At 43.8% G+C, this 17032-nt stretch overlaps 1 protein-coding gene across 4 annotated transcripts; it reads left to right on the forward strand.

Annotated features, from left to right (window-relative positions):
• Positions 1-3343: 3343 nt before the first annotated feature.
• Positions 3344-17025, forward strand: Znf655 (zinc finger protein 655). Of its 4 annotated transcripts, XM_021163510.1 has the most exons (5): positions 3344-3460; positions 4993-5155; positions 7071-7156; positions 7502-7628; positions 8924-9725. In XM_021163510.1, exons 2-5 carry the CDS (start codon positions 5020-5022, stop codon positions 9118-9120), a joined length of 546 nt encoding a protein of 181 aa, XP_021019169.1. In that variant the 5' UTR covers positions 3344-3460; positions 4993-5019; the 3' UTR covers positions 9121-9725. The 4 variants fall into 4 exon arrangements, with proteins under 4 accessions (XP_021019169.1, XP_021019168.1, XP_029333219.1 ...); XM_021163509.2 differs by lacking the exons at positions 7071-7156; positions 7502-7628; positions 8924-9725 and adding exons at positions 14722-14826; positions 15374-17025 and having other exon boundaries at positions 3360-3460; XM_029477359.1 differs by lacking the exon at positions 7071-7156 and having other exon boundaries at positions 3360-3460; positions 8924-10439.
• The last annotated feature ends 7 nt before the right edge of the window (positions 17026-17032 follow it).

The following is a 17032-nucleotide window of genomic DNA, read 5'->3' on the forward strand; positions in this document are numbered from 1 at the left end:
AAGATCTTGAGTTAAGGCCACTAAGGTCATTCACTGAATTCTTTTTTTTTTTTTTTAAATTACATCTTTTCCTCAATTACATTTCCAATGCTATCCCAAAAGTCCCCCCATTCAGTGAATTCTAGGATAGCCTGGGCTACTACAGAGTGAGACCCAGTCTCCAACAAAAGGCTTCCTCCCCAGAATTAGAAACCAGGAGAATAGAAGCACTGATTCTGGGAAGCCAAGCAGCGGTAAAGAGGGGCAGGGATTGGAGATAAAACAGAATGGCAGCTGGGGAGATGGCTCAGTTGGTAAAGTTTACAGGAACATCCCTACCAGACATCAATCTCCAGAACCCACATTAGTCAAGAAAAAAAGAACGAAGAAGACCAATTGTGTGTGGTGGCACACACCTTTTATCCCAACACGTACACTTAGGAGGCAGAGGCAGGCAGATCTATGAGTGCCAGTTCAGCCAGGGCTACATAGACCCAGTCTTTAAAACAAAACAAGAACAAAAACCAAAAAACAGCCAAGCCATAAATAGCCTGTGCTCATTATCCCACTACTGGAGAGGGAGAGGCAGGAAGATGCCTGGGGCTTGCTGTGAGCCTACCCTAATCAGTGAGCTCCAGGGCAGTGGCAAGTACCTGAGAAATAAGGCCTAGTGACAGTGTCGTCCTCTGGCATATACATATGTGCGCGTGCACACACCCACACATACACACCCACACCCACTTTTGTTTTGTTTTGATAATTTTTAAAAAAGATTTATTTATTTTATTATATGTAAGTACACTGTAGCTGTCTTCAGACACACCAGAAGAGGGTGTCAGATCTCATCACAGATGGTTGTGAGCCACCATATGGTTGTTGGGATTTGAACTCATGTCCTTCGGAAGAGCAGTCAGTGCTCTTGATTACTGAGTCATCTCACTAGCCCTGGTTTTTAAATGTTATTTATTTATTTATTTACTTGTTTTTAATTTTTAGAGACAGGGTTTTTTCGTGTAGCCCTGGCTGTCCTGGAACTCACTCTGTAGACCAGGCTGGCTTCGAACTCAGAAATCCATCTGCCTCTGCCTCCCAAGTGCTGGGGATTAAAGGTGTGCGCCACCACTGCCCGGCTGGGTTCTTCTTTTTTACACTCTTTATCCCTGGCCCCAGTTTCACCCCCTATCACTCCATCGGCGAGAAAGAAAGATAAGGTGGCCAGAGAGAAATTAGATTCAGGGATCTCTATCTTTCTTCTTGTTTCTTCCTTGGGCACAACTACTAACAAACCACAACCAACCTACCTGAGTGACCAACAACCAACCATGCCTATTGGGGCCCTAGCATTTATATACCCTATGAAAAGTTCCCCGAATTTCAAATGTCACACAATTGCACAAACTACCTGCAGCTGGCAAAACTATGCTTTTGCTAGAGCCCAAGGCAAATCACAGTCAGCTGTTGTAATCAGTTTGAAGCAGCCCTACATTCCCACACCTGGGATTAAAATGAAAACACATTTTTATAATCTCCCCCCCCCCCCGCCCCGCCCAACCTCCCACGTCCATGTATGTTTAAAGAAACCAAAATTCCAGAATTCTTTCTACAGTCTTAGAACTCACTCTGTAGACTAGGCTGTCCTGGTACTCAGAGGTCTCCCTCCTGCCTCCCGGGTGCTGGGATTAAATATGTGCACCACCACTGTCTGAGATACACACAGACATTTAAAAAAACCCTATTATGAGCCCTGAGCCCTGGTTTCTTTCTTCTTTCCTCCTCCTTTCTTCTTCCTTTTTTCTTTTTTCTTTTTTTAAATTAAAAAAAAAAATTGGAGTCTGGTGAGATGGCTCAGCGGTTAAGAGCACTGACTGCCCTTCCAGAGGTCCTGAGTTCACATCTGAGCACCCACATGGTGGTTTATAATCATCTGTAATGAGATCTGACATTCTCTTCTGGTGTGTCTGAAGACAGCTACAGTGTACTCATATACATAAGATAAATAAATCCTCAAAAAATTTTTTTGATCAGGTTCTATGTAGCCCTGGATAGCCTGGAACTCACTATGTAGACTAGTCTGGGATCTCACAGAGATCTACCTGTCTCTGAATGCTAGGATTACAGGTATAGACCACCACATAGGCTACCACACCTGTTGTGGGCAGTTTTTTTTCCTTGAGATTTATTTTTATTTGTGTGTGTATGTGTGTGCATATGTGTGCACTGTGCCAAATGTGTGACAGGAGCACAAAAGATCCATCCAATCCTCTGGATCTGGAGTTACACTGGTTGTGAGCCACCATGGGAACTAGGAACTGAGCTTGGGTCCTTTGCAAGAACAGTTAGGGCTTTTACTTGGTAAGCCATTTCTCCAAGCCAAATAATTTTTTATATGTATACCCTTTGCCTGCATGCATATATGTTCACCTGGGGTGGTGTCTCCTGTGGTCAGAGGGCATTAGATCCACCTCTGGAACCTTGTGACAGGGTTGTTAGCCACAGTATGAGTTCTGGGGACTTAGCAAAGCTTTGTACTCTGGAAGTGCAACAGTGCTCTTCAACACTGAGCCACGTCTTCAGCCCTTGGGCAGTATTTTAAAATATTTGACTTATGTAGCAGTTGTTCCTAATACTAGATAATTATAGGATTGTAAATTACAAGATTCTGAGCTTCACTAATTTCCAGGGGAACAAAATTATGGGAGTGTTGGCTTTGCATCTACTATTGCAAAAATAGTTGAGATAATCAACCTTGAGGAGAGATTTTTGTGTCACAGTTTCAAACAGTTCTCAGTTAAACTTGCTCCCTTTGTGCCTACAGTGAAGCTGCACACAGCGAAGAACTCCTGTTGGAAGAAGTTGCTCACCTCATGGTAGGCAAGGAATCAAACATGAAGGAAAGGGTGGGAATCAAAGTAGGGCCTGACAGGAAAGTCTTGGTGACCTTGGGCGAATCCTCTTGGGGAAAACGTTTGTCCCTTCCAGGCAGGGCAACACCTAGTATGTCCCTTTCTGTGGGCAATTTGGGGTCAGGCACTTCCTAGGAGAAATAAAGCCGGACCAAACCAGTATTAGACACAAGGGTGGTATTTCATCTTCTGCTTAGGAATCCTCCAGCACGCTCCTGCGGTTCCCAACCTCTGTCGCCCTCCTGGTGTAAGATGCGCCCTAATCAGCAGGGAGGGCCGTGCGACCTCGAGAAGGCCAAGCACAACAGCAACCAGGTCCTTGTCTAGCGATCCTGCGGACCCCACCCACGAGTCCGCATCCCGTGTCCGTCACCTGACGGCTCGACCCGGACACCCTCACCCCTGCTCTTCATCCGGGAACCTCACCTGGGACCGCCCTCCCGTGGACGGCCGTCGCCGGAAGTGACGTAAGGCGTCAGCCTTCTGGCAGTCGAGAGAGTGGCCCCGGACAGGCTGGTGCAGCTGAGCGAGGAGCGCCTCCGTGACGGGACAGTCCCCAGGCCCGCCTCTCCACCTGGGTGAGTCCCGGGGAACCGTTGTCGCGTCGCCGTGGGAGCGACCGCTTGTTTGGCCCGCGGGGCGGACGCGCAGGAGGCGCCGCGTGCGGGCTGACGGCTGTTCCCGGAGCTGGGGCGCGCGGAAGGCCGGGCTCGCGGCCCTGTTTTCCCCTCTTCCCGGGTTCGTCGCGGAGCCCGGGGAGCCGGGGTGGCCCCGTGGTGCGAACCCAGTGGCCGGGCCTGGGTGGCAGCTCGGTCTTGTGGCCCGCTTCGCCCTCTGGGGACCGAACCTTTGCCCAAAAGAGAGGTAGGCGGAGAGTGGCTCTGGGCGAGGCCTGCGGACCGGCCGGGAGCCTGGCGGAGGGCGGTGGACGGAACCGGGGCTCGTCCTTGGATCTGAAGGACACCAGGCTCCTCGCAGCCCTCCCTCGTGCTGCGCGCAGGTGGCTCGACCAGCCTGCCCTAAGGGTCCGTCTCCTAAGTGAGTTGTATCATTATGCATCGGGGCCCATTGAGTAATGCAGAACGGCCTGACCGCTTACCACATGATTCCTAAGGGGCCTGCTTTTGAGAAAAACAATGAGTAATCTTATCTGGCGTGTTTCTCTGGGTCTCAACTTGAGCCTCTAAATTACTTAGGACGCCTCATGGAAAGGTTTACGCAGTTGTACTGTGTTGGAAAAAAAATTCTTTTAATGGTAGCTATTTTTTTGTTGTTGTTGTTTTGGTTTGGGTTTTTAAAAGACAGCTTTGAGGCTAACCTTGAACTCCTGAAGCTCCTGCCTAAATCTTCCGAGAGCTGGGATTACATGCCCAGCGATACACATATATATATTTCTAAACCACAGATTTGGGATTTTTCAGTAGAGTCTGAGTAATATCGAATTCTTACACCTTCCTGTTTGGGTTTTAAGTTTTGAAACCGAATGGTACTCATGTTTGGTTTTTTTGTGAAGGGAGAGGGTGTTAGGAATTGAAGGTAGGGCCTTGTGCAGCATCTCCTGCTTCTGTGTTTTTCTTTTTGTTTATCTTGGTAACTTCTTAGGTTTTAACCCTTCTTGGGCCCCAAATACCATGCACTTTACTTACTTACATTTAGAGAAACTTAAGTCTGTGGGCTATGACAACTAAAATCTAGTGGGGCTGGGTTTCTAGACAGGGCTTCTTTCTGTAGCACTGGCTGTCTTGGAATGTAGATCAGGTTAGCTCCAAACTCGTGTCTACCTGCTTCTGCCTCACCAGTGCTGGAATTAAAGGCTTGCACTACCACCTTCGGGCTGTTTTTTTTTTTTTTTTTAAAGTCTGCTTTTAGCTGAGTGTGCTGGTGCTGGCCTTTAATCCCAACCCTTAGGCAAGTCTCTGTGAGTCTGAGGCCAGCCTGGTCTTCAAAGTGCATCCAGGACAGCCAGGGCTTTGTTGCACAGAGAAACACTAGCTTGAAAAAAATGTCTTTTTAACAAAGTCTATCATATATAAAATAGTTTGCTAAGTCCTGAGAATATGCGATTATGGGACATTTTAACTTATTAAGAAATTCTTCTTACTCTCTGCAGTGATGGTCATTGTTCCCCTGAACAGGGATGGAGGAGAGAACATCCCAAGAAGCAGCAGAGTCACCCAGGGGACAGTTCCAGTCTTTGGAGAGCCAGTCTGAATGTCTTTCCCCAGAGCTTCGGTTTCTGCAGGACACGGAGATGGAGCAGGGATTCAGTGGGGGTAAGGCAGAGACCACACTTTCTTCAAGGAGAATGGGAATATTAAGGGGCCCTGGCCTGACATAAGAGAGGCCAGGGTCTTGAATAAGAAGGTGGGCCTTGCCGGGCGTGGTGGCGCACGCCTTTAATCCCAGCACTTGGGAGGCAGAGGCAGGCGGATTTCTGAGTTCGAGGCCAGCCTGGTCTACAGAGTGAGTTCCNCGAGGCCAGCCTGGTCTACAGAGTGAGTTCCAGGACAGCCAGGACTACACAGAGAAACCCTGTCTCAAAAAACCAAAAAAAAAAAAAAAAAAAAAGGTGGGCCTTAGTGGAAGAACTGGAAGGGCGTGGCAGGTGTGAGTCCTTGGCTTGGGCCCTGTGTTAAGGGTAGCTAGCCTGTCTGTAATCAGCCCATCATCCTGCTCTGTCCTTTAGAACATGAGCTTCACTCCTGGCACCACAACCAGAATGACTTCTAACAAAGGCTGCTTTTGCCATGTCTCACTAGCTTACCTAACGTACTCCTTAGGGACTGAGAGGAACCTTCACTCCCTGGGTTCTCTTTAGTCTGTCTCCTCTCCTGATGATTTAGTGTGATTTGCTACCTGCCATTCTTTTGCAACTTCAGTGTTTGTGAATAATCCAATTTTGGTCAAGAAAGCAACCATTTAATTTCCTGTTTGAACACAGTGTCTCTTTACATGCACAGATGTTACATCATATTAACTATGTATTCACATACATATATTAAATAGGTAAGTGTTTCCTCCCCTTGATATAGGATCCTGCTATGTATTAGGTAGCCCTGGCTGGCCTAGTACTATGCGGCCCATGATTTGAATGAATCTTGTCTCGGCCTCCCAACTACATTGGGAATGTAGGCATACAGCATCATACTTAGCTGCTGGTTTTATTATGTAAGAACTATGTCATAGTTTTTATAGATCAGCACCAGTGCCTGAAGCAACTTGTATGTCAGCAACACAGATGGAGTACCATTATGTGGAGGGGACTGTGTGGGACATTGTTGGAGGGTGTAAAGGATTGTGAGGAAACATGACTGTTTTTGTTTCTACAAGCCGCACACAATGGTTTGCAGAGATAGTGCCCGATAATAAAATGAAGGCAGATGATGTTTATAGTAAATGGTATCTGGAAACATGTCAGAAGTTTGCTGAAGACCCTGGCCCTATCATCAAATCCTTCAACTTTTTTGTGTTGTTTGGGTCTCTCTGCATAGCCCTGGTTGTCCTGGAATTCGCTAGGCCAGTCTGGCCTTAAAGTCAAAGAGATCCACCTGCTTCCACCTCCTGAGTGCTGGCATTAAAGGCTTACACCACCACACCCAGTCCCCTTCAACTCTTCTTCAGAGCCTTAATGTAGTGCAGGTTGGCATTGGACTGCTTTGCCTTGATGACTGAACTTCTGATCCACCTTCTAGGTGCTGAGATTACAGTTGTGTGACACCTTGCCCAGTAGATGGTGCTGGGGAAGGAACCCAGAGCATCATGCATGCCAAGCAAGCACTCCACCAACTGAGCTATGTCTTCAGGCTTCTCTTTGCTCTTGTTTCTGTTTTTTGAGACTACATTTTTCACTCTGTAACCCAGGCTGGCCAGGAAATGCTGTCTGTCTGTCTGTTTTGCTTTGCTCATCACAACGACAGGTATAATGCTTGCCCTTCTATAGAAGGAATGTCATGCCATGAGGATTAAGTGCGATTCCTAGTAAAGTCCATATTACAGTCCTCAGTCTGTGTAAGTAGGAGCAGCTCCCAAGGAGGAGTGGGCATACCTGAGACCCGGTAAATGTTGACTTTACTAGAACACTGACGTGAAGGAGGATGCTACAGATATACCTTGGGCAGGAGAAGTGTTCTGAAAAGGGAGCCCTGTGGAGGGGCTGCTCTCACTCTTGGCTCCTTTCTCCTCCCTCAGCTCCACCTGTTCCCCAGGTGCCTGCTCTTCCCCATGAGGGAAGCCCAGGAGACCAGGCAGCTGCGCTCCTGACAGCCAGGTACCAGGTGAGCTGAGGGACCCTCTGCTTTTCCTCAGGGTTTCTCGTTGCTTGAGTGTGGCCTCTCTTTCACCCCATCTGTTAACCCTTGCCTGGAGTCTTTTCAGTAGCAATTTGGGAACATATCATTTTCAGAGTCCTGGATTTGACAGATAGAATTTTTCCATCTCCACTATCATCTTTGTCCATGAGACTGTGATGGGCACTCATGGGATTTATTCTCTTAAGTTCTAGTCTGTTCTTTCTCCTCCCCAACATAAACAGCTACTAGATGCCCTCTGTGTCATGTTCATTCTCTGGCCATGGTGCTATAGTAGCCCATTCCTGAGAGCAGCCAGAATTATTATTTCAGGAGTTTGTGACATTCGAGGATGTGGCTGTGCATCTTACACGAGAGGAGTGGGGATGCCTGGACCCTGTTCAGAGGGAGCTCTACAGAGAAGTGATGTTAGAGAATTATGGAAACGTGGTCTCACTGGGTAAGGACCCTCCTGTTGATCAACTTACCTGTTTGGATTTCTTTCTGAGTAGCTGTGAGGTTTTTTAGGTAGTCAGTAGAGTGTGCCCAGTTAACAGGTCTTAGAACCTCTCAGCCCTCCATCTTTAAGGTCCTTTCCTTGGGGGTGGGGGTGGGAGGTAAATTTAAGGTTACTTTGGGTTATCAGGAGGAGACCTTTACTCCTTATCCCCAGTTTGTATTTCTTGCTTTTGTGGGACATCAGTTTCCTGTTAGGAAAGAGAAACTTGGTTGTGCTTTGACTAAATTCTCTCTTTTCTTTTCTCTCCTCTCTCCCCTCTTCCCCTTCCTCCCTCCCTCCTCCCTCTCTCCCCCCTCTCTCTTCTCCCCCCCCCCCCCCCTTTTTAGAGTCATAAGATCTTCCCAACCCCTAGCTGGACTCTGTTCTGATTCCTTTGTGCCCTGTATCTGAGATATTTTCCATTAAAGAAATATATTTAAAAGACAGGCTAAAATCTCTCTTGATGATGAGTGTCTCACTTTTTTAAGATTCTCAAACTCTTCTCCAAACAGGCAGCTTTGAGAGGCTTCATTTAAAGGTGGGACTCACTCTATCTGCCATTGGAGTGCATCACCTAAGTGGTTATCCCAAGTAACCTTAACCCAGCACCAGAAGGCTCAGGGTGTCCCCTACTATATAGGCCAAATTCTTTCTTTCCTTTTTTTTTTTTTTAATATTTATTATATGAGTACACTGTAGTGTCTTCAGACACAACAGAAGAGGGCATCAGCTCTCATTTCAGATGGTTGTGAGCCACCATATGGTTGCTGGGATTTGAACTCAGGACTTCTGGAAGGGCAGTCAGTGCTCTTAACCACTGAGCCATCTCTTCAACCCTAGGCTAAATTCTTAAATCACGATTCCTTGTTTTAAGGATACCTGAGATTAGGCAACCTATAGTGTTGTTGAGAAATACCCCTGAGGAGGGACAGGGCTGTTGGCAGTCTCCTTGAGCTTTGTCATCTTGTCCGCTGCCCTCACTGCAGTTTTTTAGCCTGTCTTTGATCTTGCATACACTCTTTGTGCATTTACATCTATAAACTCCGTCCCCTTCCCCACCTATTTTTTTAGGGTTTTTTTGTTTGTTTGTTTTTTGTTTTTTTGTTTTTTTTTTTTTTTTTTTTTTTTTTTTTTAATTTTCCTGATTCCATGCTAGATTTAAGACATTTTCTTACATGTGGGAGACAGTTTACTCATTGGCTCATTGGGAAGGTTTTTTAGTATGTTTTCCATTCCTGGCTCTTTGATCTTTATAGGCATACTTCTCCGCCTTCCCACCACCCGGATTCATTGTGTGAATTCCTGCCCAGCCCTGAGTCATACCCAGGCAAGTGCTTTCTCTGGAGAAACACTTGCAGTCCTTACGGCAGGAATCACCAAGAGATGGCCCAGGGATCGGCTTTCCATCGGGAGTGCTCATCCCAGCACGGAAACTCCTTTTCCAAGATTGTAAGATATCAAACTTGATTGATGGAACATTTGTTCCTTGGGATGCCACCATTACGTAAAGTTGCTGCTCCCTCCCTAAGTGACATTTGGTGAATCTCTAACATGGAAGCCTTCCTTATGATCACGTGCATTTGGAACTCCGTTCATTCATAAACCACACTTGGTGGTCAGCTACTTGTGTGAAATGCCACAAAGCTAACTCTCTCTTTTCAGTTGCCATCTTTTCCTGTTATTTTAGAGTAGGGATCAGATGCTGTATGGTCTTTCTAGCAGTGAGTATAGCCTGCCCCCTGTGATGCCTCACTCTGTGACCTCTCACTTGTGTGACCCCCAGACTTCTCTCATGTTTGGTATCATTTTTTTCTTCCTTTAAAGTCCTGTCTTCTTGTACCTGATTCGTTGTGGTACCGAACCAATTGCTGTATTTATATTACCTTTCCTAATTAAGTGTTCTTAATGCTGTCTTTGATAGAGGGGAAGTAGGGGGAACAGAAATTAAATAGTTCAGGGCATCAAAATGGATGTATTTTTAAAAGCTTTGTAAATTGTAAAATGATCTATATAATTGTAAACTACTGTTAATTTTACCTAATACAGAATTTCCAACAGTTCACTTGTGTACTTTTTGTAGTAAAGAAATTTTGTAGTATTTTAACTCAAGCTTATAATATTCTACCAAGTGGAACTTTACCTAATTTTATCTTGTCATCTTTTCACACACAAAGGACACACATACATGCATACCCGCATCAACTATAAGAAACCCTCCTACACTACCCAGCTTGCTTTTGTGACTGAGCCAGCACATCCTTAGCAACTATTTTAACATCCTCAGGAATTCATTTTATCTTTGTGGGTCCACCATACTTCATTTGAAATGTAAGGTTAAATTAAGTGTTTACTAATTTTATTTAGTGTTTAGGGTTATAACATAAGACCTTTATAATTCAGTCCATGGCTTAGTCTCTTTTTCCAATTCACGTATTTCCCATGGCTGTATTTGTATTTATCACAGGCACCAAAAGAGTAGTCCCTTGATTAAATGTTTGCACTAGGCAGCAGTAAATAAATAAATGGCCGAGTTTACAAAATGCTTGATGTCTTGGAGACAACAGTACTTTCCATAGAATATGGCTTACTGTCATGACTCCTTACTGTTCGTACCACATGCTATGTCTATCTCATTTAATCCTTGCTATAACTCAACAAGAAGCAGAGGATGTTACTCTTTTTAAATAGGTTCTTTTAAAGCCTTTAAGCCTAGCACTAGGGAGACAGGAGCAAGCAGATCTTGAGCTTGAGGCCAGCCTAATCTGTATTGAGTTCCAGGACAGCCAAGGCTACACAGAGAAACTTTGTCTCAAAAGCAAAAAACAAAGCAAAGCAAAAAATTCTTTAAAAAGTTACGTTTCTTTATTAATTCAAAGGGAGTGGTGCATACCACAGCTTGCATGTTGAGGTCAGAGGATGATTTTCTAGTTCTCTCCTTGTGCTGTGTGGGCTCTGGGCGTTGAATCCAGGTCCATAGCTCCTTTACTAAGTCAGCTCACTGGCCATGGAGGATAGTGTTCATTTCTTCTGAGGAACTTGAGGCTCTGAGAAGTTAGGCTTGGGACCTGCCTCTCTGCCTGTGGCACAATAGGTCCAATCATGTATGACATTAAAAATCTTGGGTTTGTTTGTTTTTAAGCCAGGCATTCTGTAACTCCTATAGACCAACCAGGCTTTCTCCTGAGTGCTGGGATTAGAGGTATGGGCTGGACCAGGTATGGTGATTCACAGAATTAATCCCAGCACTTGGGAAGAAGAGGCAGATGTATCTTTCTAAGGTTAAGGCAAGCCAGAGCTATACAGTGAGACTTTGTCTCAAAAACAAAGGAAACCAAATGAAAAACAGGTATCCTCCATCACCAGGCCTGACCGTCATGATTTCCCCCCCCCCCCCTTGAGACAGGTTCTCTATGTAGCTCTGGCTGTCCTGGAACTCACTCTATAGACCAGTCTGGCCTCATATATTTAGAGATCCGCTTGCCTCTGCCTTTCAGGTGCTGATATTAAAGGCTTGCACCACCACAAACCGACCTCATATCACATTTTATACTGTGAATATTAATTTATCATGCCAGGGATGTAAACCCCAAGCCTTATGTGTGGAGGCAGCTGTTCTAGTTAAGCTTAGCAGTACTTTGTTCTGACACAGAAGACCCAAGTTAAGTGTCCAATAGGTGGCTGGCTACTGAAACCTCAACTGGGATTCAGAAACAGTGAATGCCATCCATGAATCTGTTCATGTCTTACTGGTTCTCCCAAGGTCCATATTTTCCAGCCCAATGCCCTTAAAACATATTTTTTAGATTATTTTATTTTATGTCTGTTTTGCTTGAGTGTATTTGTACTGTGTTCATGGTTGGTGCTTGTGGAGGTCAGAAGAGGGTGTTGAATACGTTAGAACTGGAGTTAGAGAGAGTTGTGCACACCATGAGTACTGGGAGTCAAACTGGGGTCCTCTCCAGAAGCAACAAGTACTCTTAGCATCTGAGCCATCTCTCCAGTCTCTGAATGCCTTTTTTATAAAATTGGGTAGCTGTTATGTTGACAGGTGTAAAATTAGCACCCTGTAAGCTATTTTTAAGTATGTTGTTCAAAAGAAGTGCTGGCTGTAAGGTTCACGGATCATTATTAGTGGTGATAATGCCTGAGATTAATTTAAAATATTTTGTTATAGTGTTCATTGGTGTTTTGCCTCCACGTGTCTGTGAGGATGTCAAATACCCTGGAACTGGAGTTAATTTAAGGTTGTGAGCCGCCATGTGGGTGCTGGGAATTGAACCCCAGTCTGGAAGAGCAACCAGCACTCCCAGCCACTGAGCCAGGGAGAGGTGCAGCTGACTCCTCTCCATATCCATATTGGAATGTTGATGTGTCCAGTCTCACTGCTGCTGTGAGCTCATGAAAGCAATGGCTTTTATTTCAAATCCCTTCCCCCCACCCTTTCTGTAATGCTCCTTGAGTCATAGAAGGGGTGATAGAGATGGTCTCTTTAGGGCTAAGCACTCAAAAGGAGCTTGTTCTCAGCTCTTTGACCCGTTAGTCTGCATTAACCATTGTCCTATATGCTTCTTCATATAGAACCTTCTCTTACCATAGCTGAAAAGCAGCACTAATTTTTTGGTATAAGTATAGTTAGGAGCCAGTTTGACACCATATCCTTTGAGCAAAACGGAAGTAGGACCTATCTATAATCTTTGCAGTTGTGTACTTTTGACCAGGTTTATAGTATCAGGCCTCAAATCCAATTAGGAAGTGCTTCCTTCTTCCCATAATGGCCAGACACTGTTGGAGCTTGAAGGGTTCACAGTTGGGATAAGACCACTGATGTTTTCCTCCCCAGTATCCTGCATAGCACCTTCTGGCATGAACGCTAGCTAGCAAAATGGAAGCTTCCAACTAGATTTGTTTTGCTTTTCCAGAGAGGGTTTCTTGATGTGGCCCTGGCTATCTGGGAAGGAACTCACCCTACAGACCAGTCAGTCAAGCAGGCTGTCTGTCTATCTACCTATCTATCTATCTCTTTTTTTTTTTTAAAGATTTATATCTAAGTACACTGTAGCTGTCTTCAGACACACCAGAAGAGGAAATCGGATCCCATTACAGATGATTGTGAGCCACCATGTGGTTGCTGGAATTTGAACTCAGTACCACTGGAAGAGCAGTCAGTGTTCTTAACTGCTGAGCCATCTGTCCAGCCCTCAACTGCTCTTTACGCTGTTTTTAAGAGTCTGTAAACATTCATTATGTGGTAACATGCCAGAATAATGAGAACAAGAAATAAGCTAGATATGCGGTGTATAGATAGACTTTTGGAGATGAAGGACTGGAGCCAACCATCGCATATATGCTCCTTGACACTTTCTCTGCTCGGTGCCTATAGAGCCCTTTGGTTTTAACAACATCAAAATTCTGTTTACTTAGCAGGCTCCCTGTTGCTTTAGCATTAAAAGAAGTTGAGCTGCTCAAGTCTGAGAGCAGGTTTGTCCCATTTGAGAAAAGCCTGGGCTCTATTGAGTTTCTGGCCAGCATGGTCTACAAAGTGATATCCTGTCTCAAGACAGACACACACACACACACACACCCACCACACTCAGGCGGAGGTATAAGTAGCCCTCTTGGCAATAGAAAGCTTGTTTTACGTGTACTTTTACTATACTCACTTCACTGTAGCATGTGGTAGTAGTGTTTATAGCTGCCTTTATATTAAGAATATGGGGTTCTTTAATTGTTTGAGATGGGTTGGCCCTTTTGCTAGGGCTCTCTATCTCCACCGATTGTTTTATACAAGAGGCATCCCATAAATGCTTGTTGAGTAAAGTGTATGCTAATTCTGGTGTGAAGATGTGGCATATCCTTTTTTCCCATATTCATTGTAGCATATTGGTTCTATTTTTCTTTAAAGAAAGTCAAAATATTTGTAAGGTTCCTGGAACATTATGATAATTCAGTACTTAAATATGATATACAGTGGTCAGATCAGAGTAAATAAGCATTTTCATCTCTTCAGGAATTTTGTTTTTTTGGGACAGTATCTTTCTATGTAGTCCTGGCTGCTATGGAGATCAGGGCAGTCCTCTTTAATTATATGTATGTACTGAGTGTTTTATATGTCACATGAGTGCAAGGGCCCAGGGAGGCAAGAAGAGGATTTCAGATTCCCTGGAGCTCAAGTTACAGCCACTGTGAGCTGCCATGTGGATGTTGGGAACCAAACTTACTCCTACCAGAGCAGTTAAGTCCTTTTAATTACTGAGCCATCTGTCCATCCCTTGAGGTAATTTGTTGGAGGGTTAAAAACCTTAATATTGTCACCGGATGTGGTGGCACACGCCTTTGATCACAGCACTTGGGAGCCAGAGGCAGGCGGATTTCTGAGTTTGAGGCCAGCCTGGTCTACAGAGTGAGTTCCAGGACAGCCAGGACTATACAGAGAAACCCTGTCTCGAAAAAACCAAAACAAACAAACACCTTAATAAAAAAAATCTTAATATTAATTAGAATTATATTGTACATTGTTTCAACCATTATCTTACTGTGCTAAAGAACCAGAAATAATTCCCTGTTTTGGTGTTCTTTATTAAACTTGTGTGTCTTACAGGATTTTGCTAAATTTATTCATTTATTACTGATTTGCTGCTATATTTTAACTTATTATATAGCAGGGGCTTGCATTCCATTTTCAGAATGCCATTTGATACTCGTCGACAAGGTTTGATGCCAACACTGTACCGTTGGCTACCATAGTACTAATGATAACTTCTGTGAAGACAGGTATACACCCATGCATGAATTCACCAATCTGTATTTAAATAAAAGATGCTGCTTCCAAGTTACAAACTCTTTCCTTAGCAAACCTTTACCAGAGTACAAATCTCAACTCAGATGCTCTAGTCATCCTCTTCATTCTCCAGGTCTTCCTGACAAATGTCTTTTCAGAACTTATCTTCTGTATAAGTTGGTTACATTTAGTAATGGTCACGTTACTAAAAAGAAAAGAGGGCAGTGTAGCATCTGGGGATAAATTGCCATATTCCATTTCCTTCTCTGTGAGCAGGATTTCCAATTTCGAAGCCTGATGGAATCTCTCAGCGGGAGCAAGATCTACAAGTCTTTGATCTGGAATCTAAGAATAGAGAAGTCATAAGAGATGACTGTTCAGGTGAGTAAGGTGGAGTCTGTCAGATAAATCAGTGGAAAAGTAATCTCCAGGTGTTGAGCCAAGCTCTGGCTGAGCTCATACTCAACATACAGAGCTTTGCCATTCTGGAGTGGAGACAGCGTCTGCCTGTCTCTACAGTTTAATTTCTTTCATACAAATTGTGCTAGGTCCTAATTCAAGTTATAGCACATCTGATAAATCCTGTGATGCACCTGATAAGTCTTGTAGCCAGAGCTCAGATGTGCTTCAACATAAGGTTTATGCCAAAGCCAAGTCTTACGACCCATTTTTATGTTTGTTCCTTTGAAATCTCTTACTGGCTGTTGTCTGTTTTGCTGAAATAGCCTGTTTTTATCTCCCCTTAATCCATTTCCATCCTTCTTTGCTCCTGCTGTGCCTTTACATCTGCTATTTTTTGTTTGGAAGTAAATAGAATTTGCTTGTTTTTGAGGATTCTATATTATTTAGTTTTCCTCTTATTTTTATTTATATTTTTTTAAGCACAGGGTATAGATTACATTTGTATTTTCTATTTATATTGTATTAGATGGAGAGACCAGAGAAGAAAACAAGCTGTTGATTCCTAAGCGGAAAATTTCAGAAGAAGTACATTCATACAAAGTGAGAGTAGGAAAATTCAAACAAGATATTGCTCAAGTTCCTGAAACCAGAGAGGTTTATAAGTCTGAGGACAGATTAGAAAGACTCCAGGAGATTCTAAGAAAATTTCTCTTTCTGGAGAGAGAGTTTAGACAAATAACAATCAGCAAGAAGACTTTCAGCAGTGAGAAGAACACTGAACCTGAGAAAAGCTTCAGTCTAGACTCCACACTTGATACAGATCAGAGAGTTCTTAGAATACAGACCACTGATGACAGTAAATATGACATGAATTTCAACCAGAACCCAGCTGTTGGTGAACAAGAACCAATAAATCTAACAGAGAATTTTCAGAGTACTGACTATAAGGAAAGCTTAATGGATCTGTCCCACCTTAATAAGTGGGAGAGCATGCCTACCACCGACAGATCCTATAAATGTGATACTTGTGGGAAAACCTTCCATCAGGCCTCAGCTCTTACTAGACATCAGAGAATTCACACAAGAGAGAAACCCTACAAATGTAAGGAATGTGAGAAATCTTTCAGTCAGAGCTCAAGTCTTAGTCGACACAAAAGAATACACACCAGAGAGAAATCCTACAAATGTGAAGCATCTGATAAATCCTGTGATGCACCTGATAAGTCTTGTAGCCAGAGCTCAGATGTGCTTCAACATAAGAAGGGTCATGCCAAAGCCAAGTCTTACAAGTGTGGAACCTGTGAAAGAGTCTTCAGCCGAAGTGTGCATCTTACTCAGCATCAGAGAACACATAAGGACATGTCCTGTAAATGTACCGTGTGTGGCAGTGACTTCTGCCACACCTCATACTTAGTTGAACATCAGAGACTACATCATCAAGAGAAGTCCTATGAGTATGATGAATGTGGGCTGGCCTATGTTAAACAGCAAGGAATTCGTTTCCGAGAAAAGCCCTACTCGTGTAATGAATGTGGGAAAGACTTTAGATTGAATTCCCATCTTATTCAGCATCAAAGAATTCACACAGGAGAGAAACTGCATGAATGTAATGAGTGTGGGAAATCTTTCAGCCAAACCTCATGCCTTATTCAGCATCACAAAATGCACAGGAAAGAGAAATCTTATGAATACAACAATTATGAGGAAAGTTTCAGTCACAGTTCTGATCTTACTCTGCAACAAGAAGTTCCCATTAGAGAGAGAGTCTTTGATTGTGATGCATGGGAAGAGAACTTCAGTCAGAGAGCACACCTCATCCAACATGAAAGGGTCCATACCAAAGAGAAACCTTATGAATGCAGTGAACTTGGGGAGACATTTAGTCAAGTTCAGGCCTCATTCAATATGTGAGAACTGAGACCAGGGAAAGTCACATATGTACTGAATGCTATGATGTCTTCAGTCATAGCTTATTCCTTGGTCAGCATCAGAGAATTGATACCAGAGAGAAACCCACTGAATGTGATGAATATTGGGAAGGTTTTTTATTTTTTCTTATTTTTGGTGTTAAATTCTTCATTGGTTCCTGTAAATCAGTGCTAGAATATATAGAATATGGTACATTCTTCAGATTATTTTCATACCTTAGTCACAGTTGGGGAATTTGTACTGGAGTAAAATTCCA

The sequence above is a fragment of the Mus caroli genome, chromosome 5 (genome assembly GCF_900094665.2).
Source record: "Mus caroli chromosome 5, CAROLI_EIJ_v1.1, whole genome shotgun sequence".
Taxonomy (NCBI): Eukaryota; Metazoa; Chordata; class Mammalia; order Rodentia; family Muridae; genus Mus; species Mus caroli.

Coding starts and splice junctions, on each gene's coding strand:
- Znf655 (XM_021163509.2), top strand. CDS start 5,020: ATGGAGGAGAGAACATCCCAAGAAGCAGCAGAGTCACCCAGGGGACAG. Junction 5,156..14,721: donor GGAGCAGGGATTCAGTGGGG/GTAAGGCAGAGA, acceptor CTCTGTGAGCAG/GATTTCCAATTTCGAAGCCT. Junction 14,827..15,373: donor CATAAGAGATGACTGTTCAG/GTGAGTAAGGTG, acceptor ATATTGTATTAG/ATGGAGAGACCAGAGAAGAA.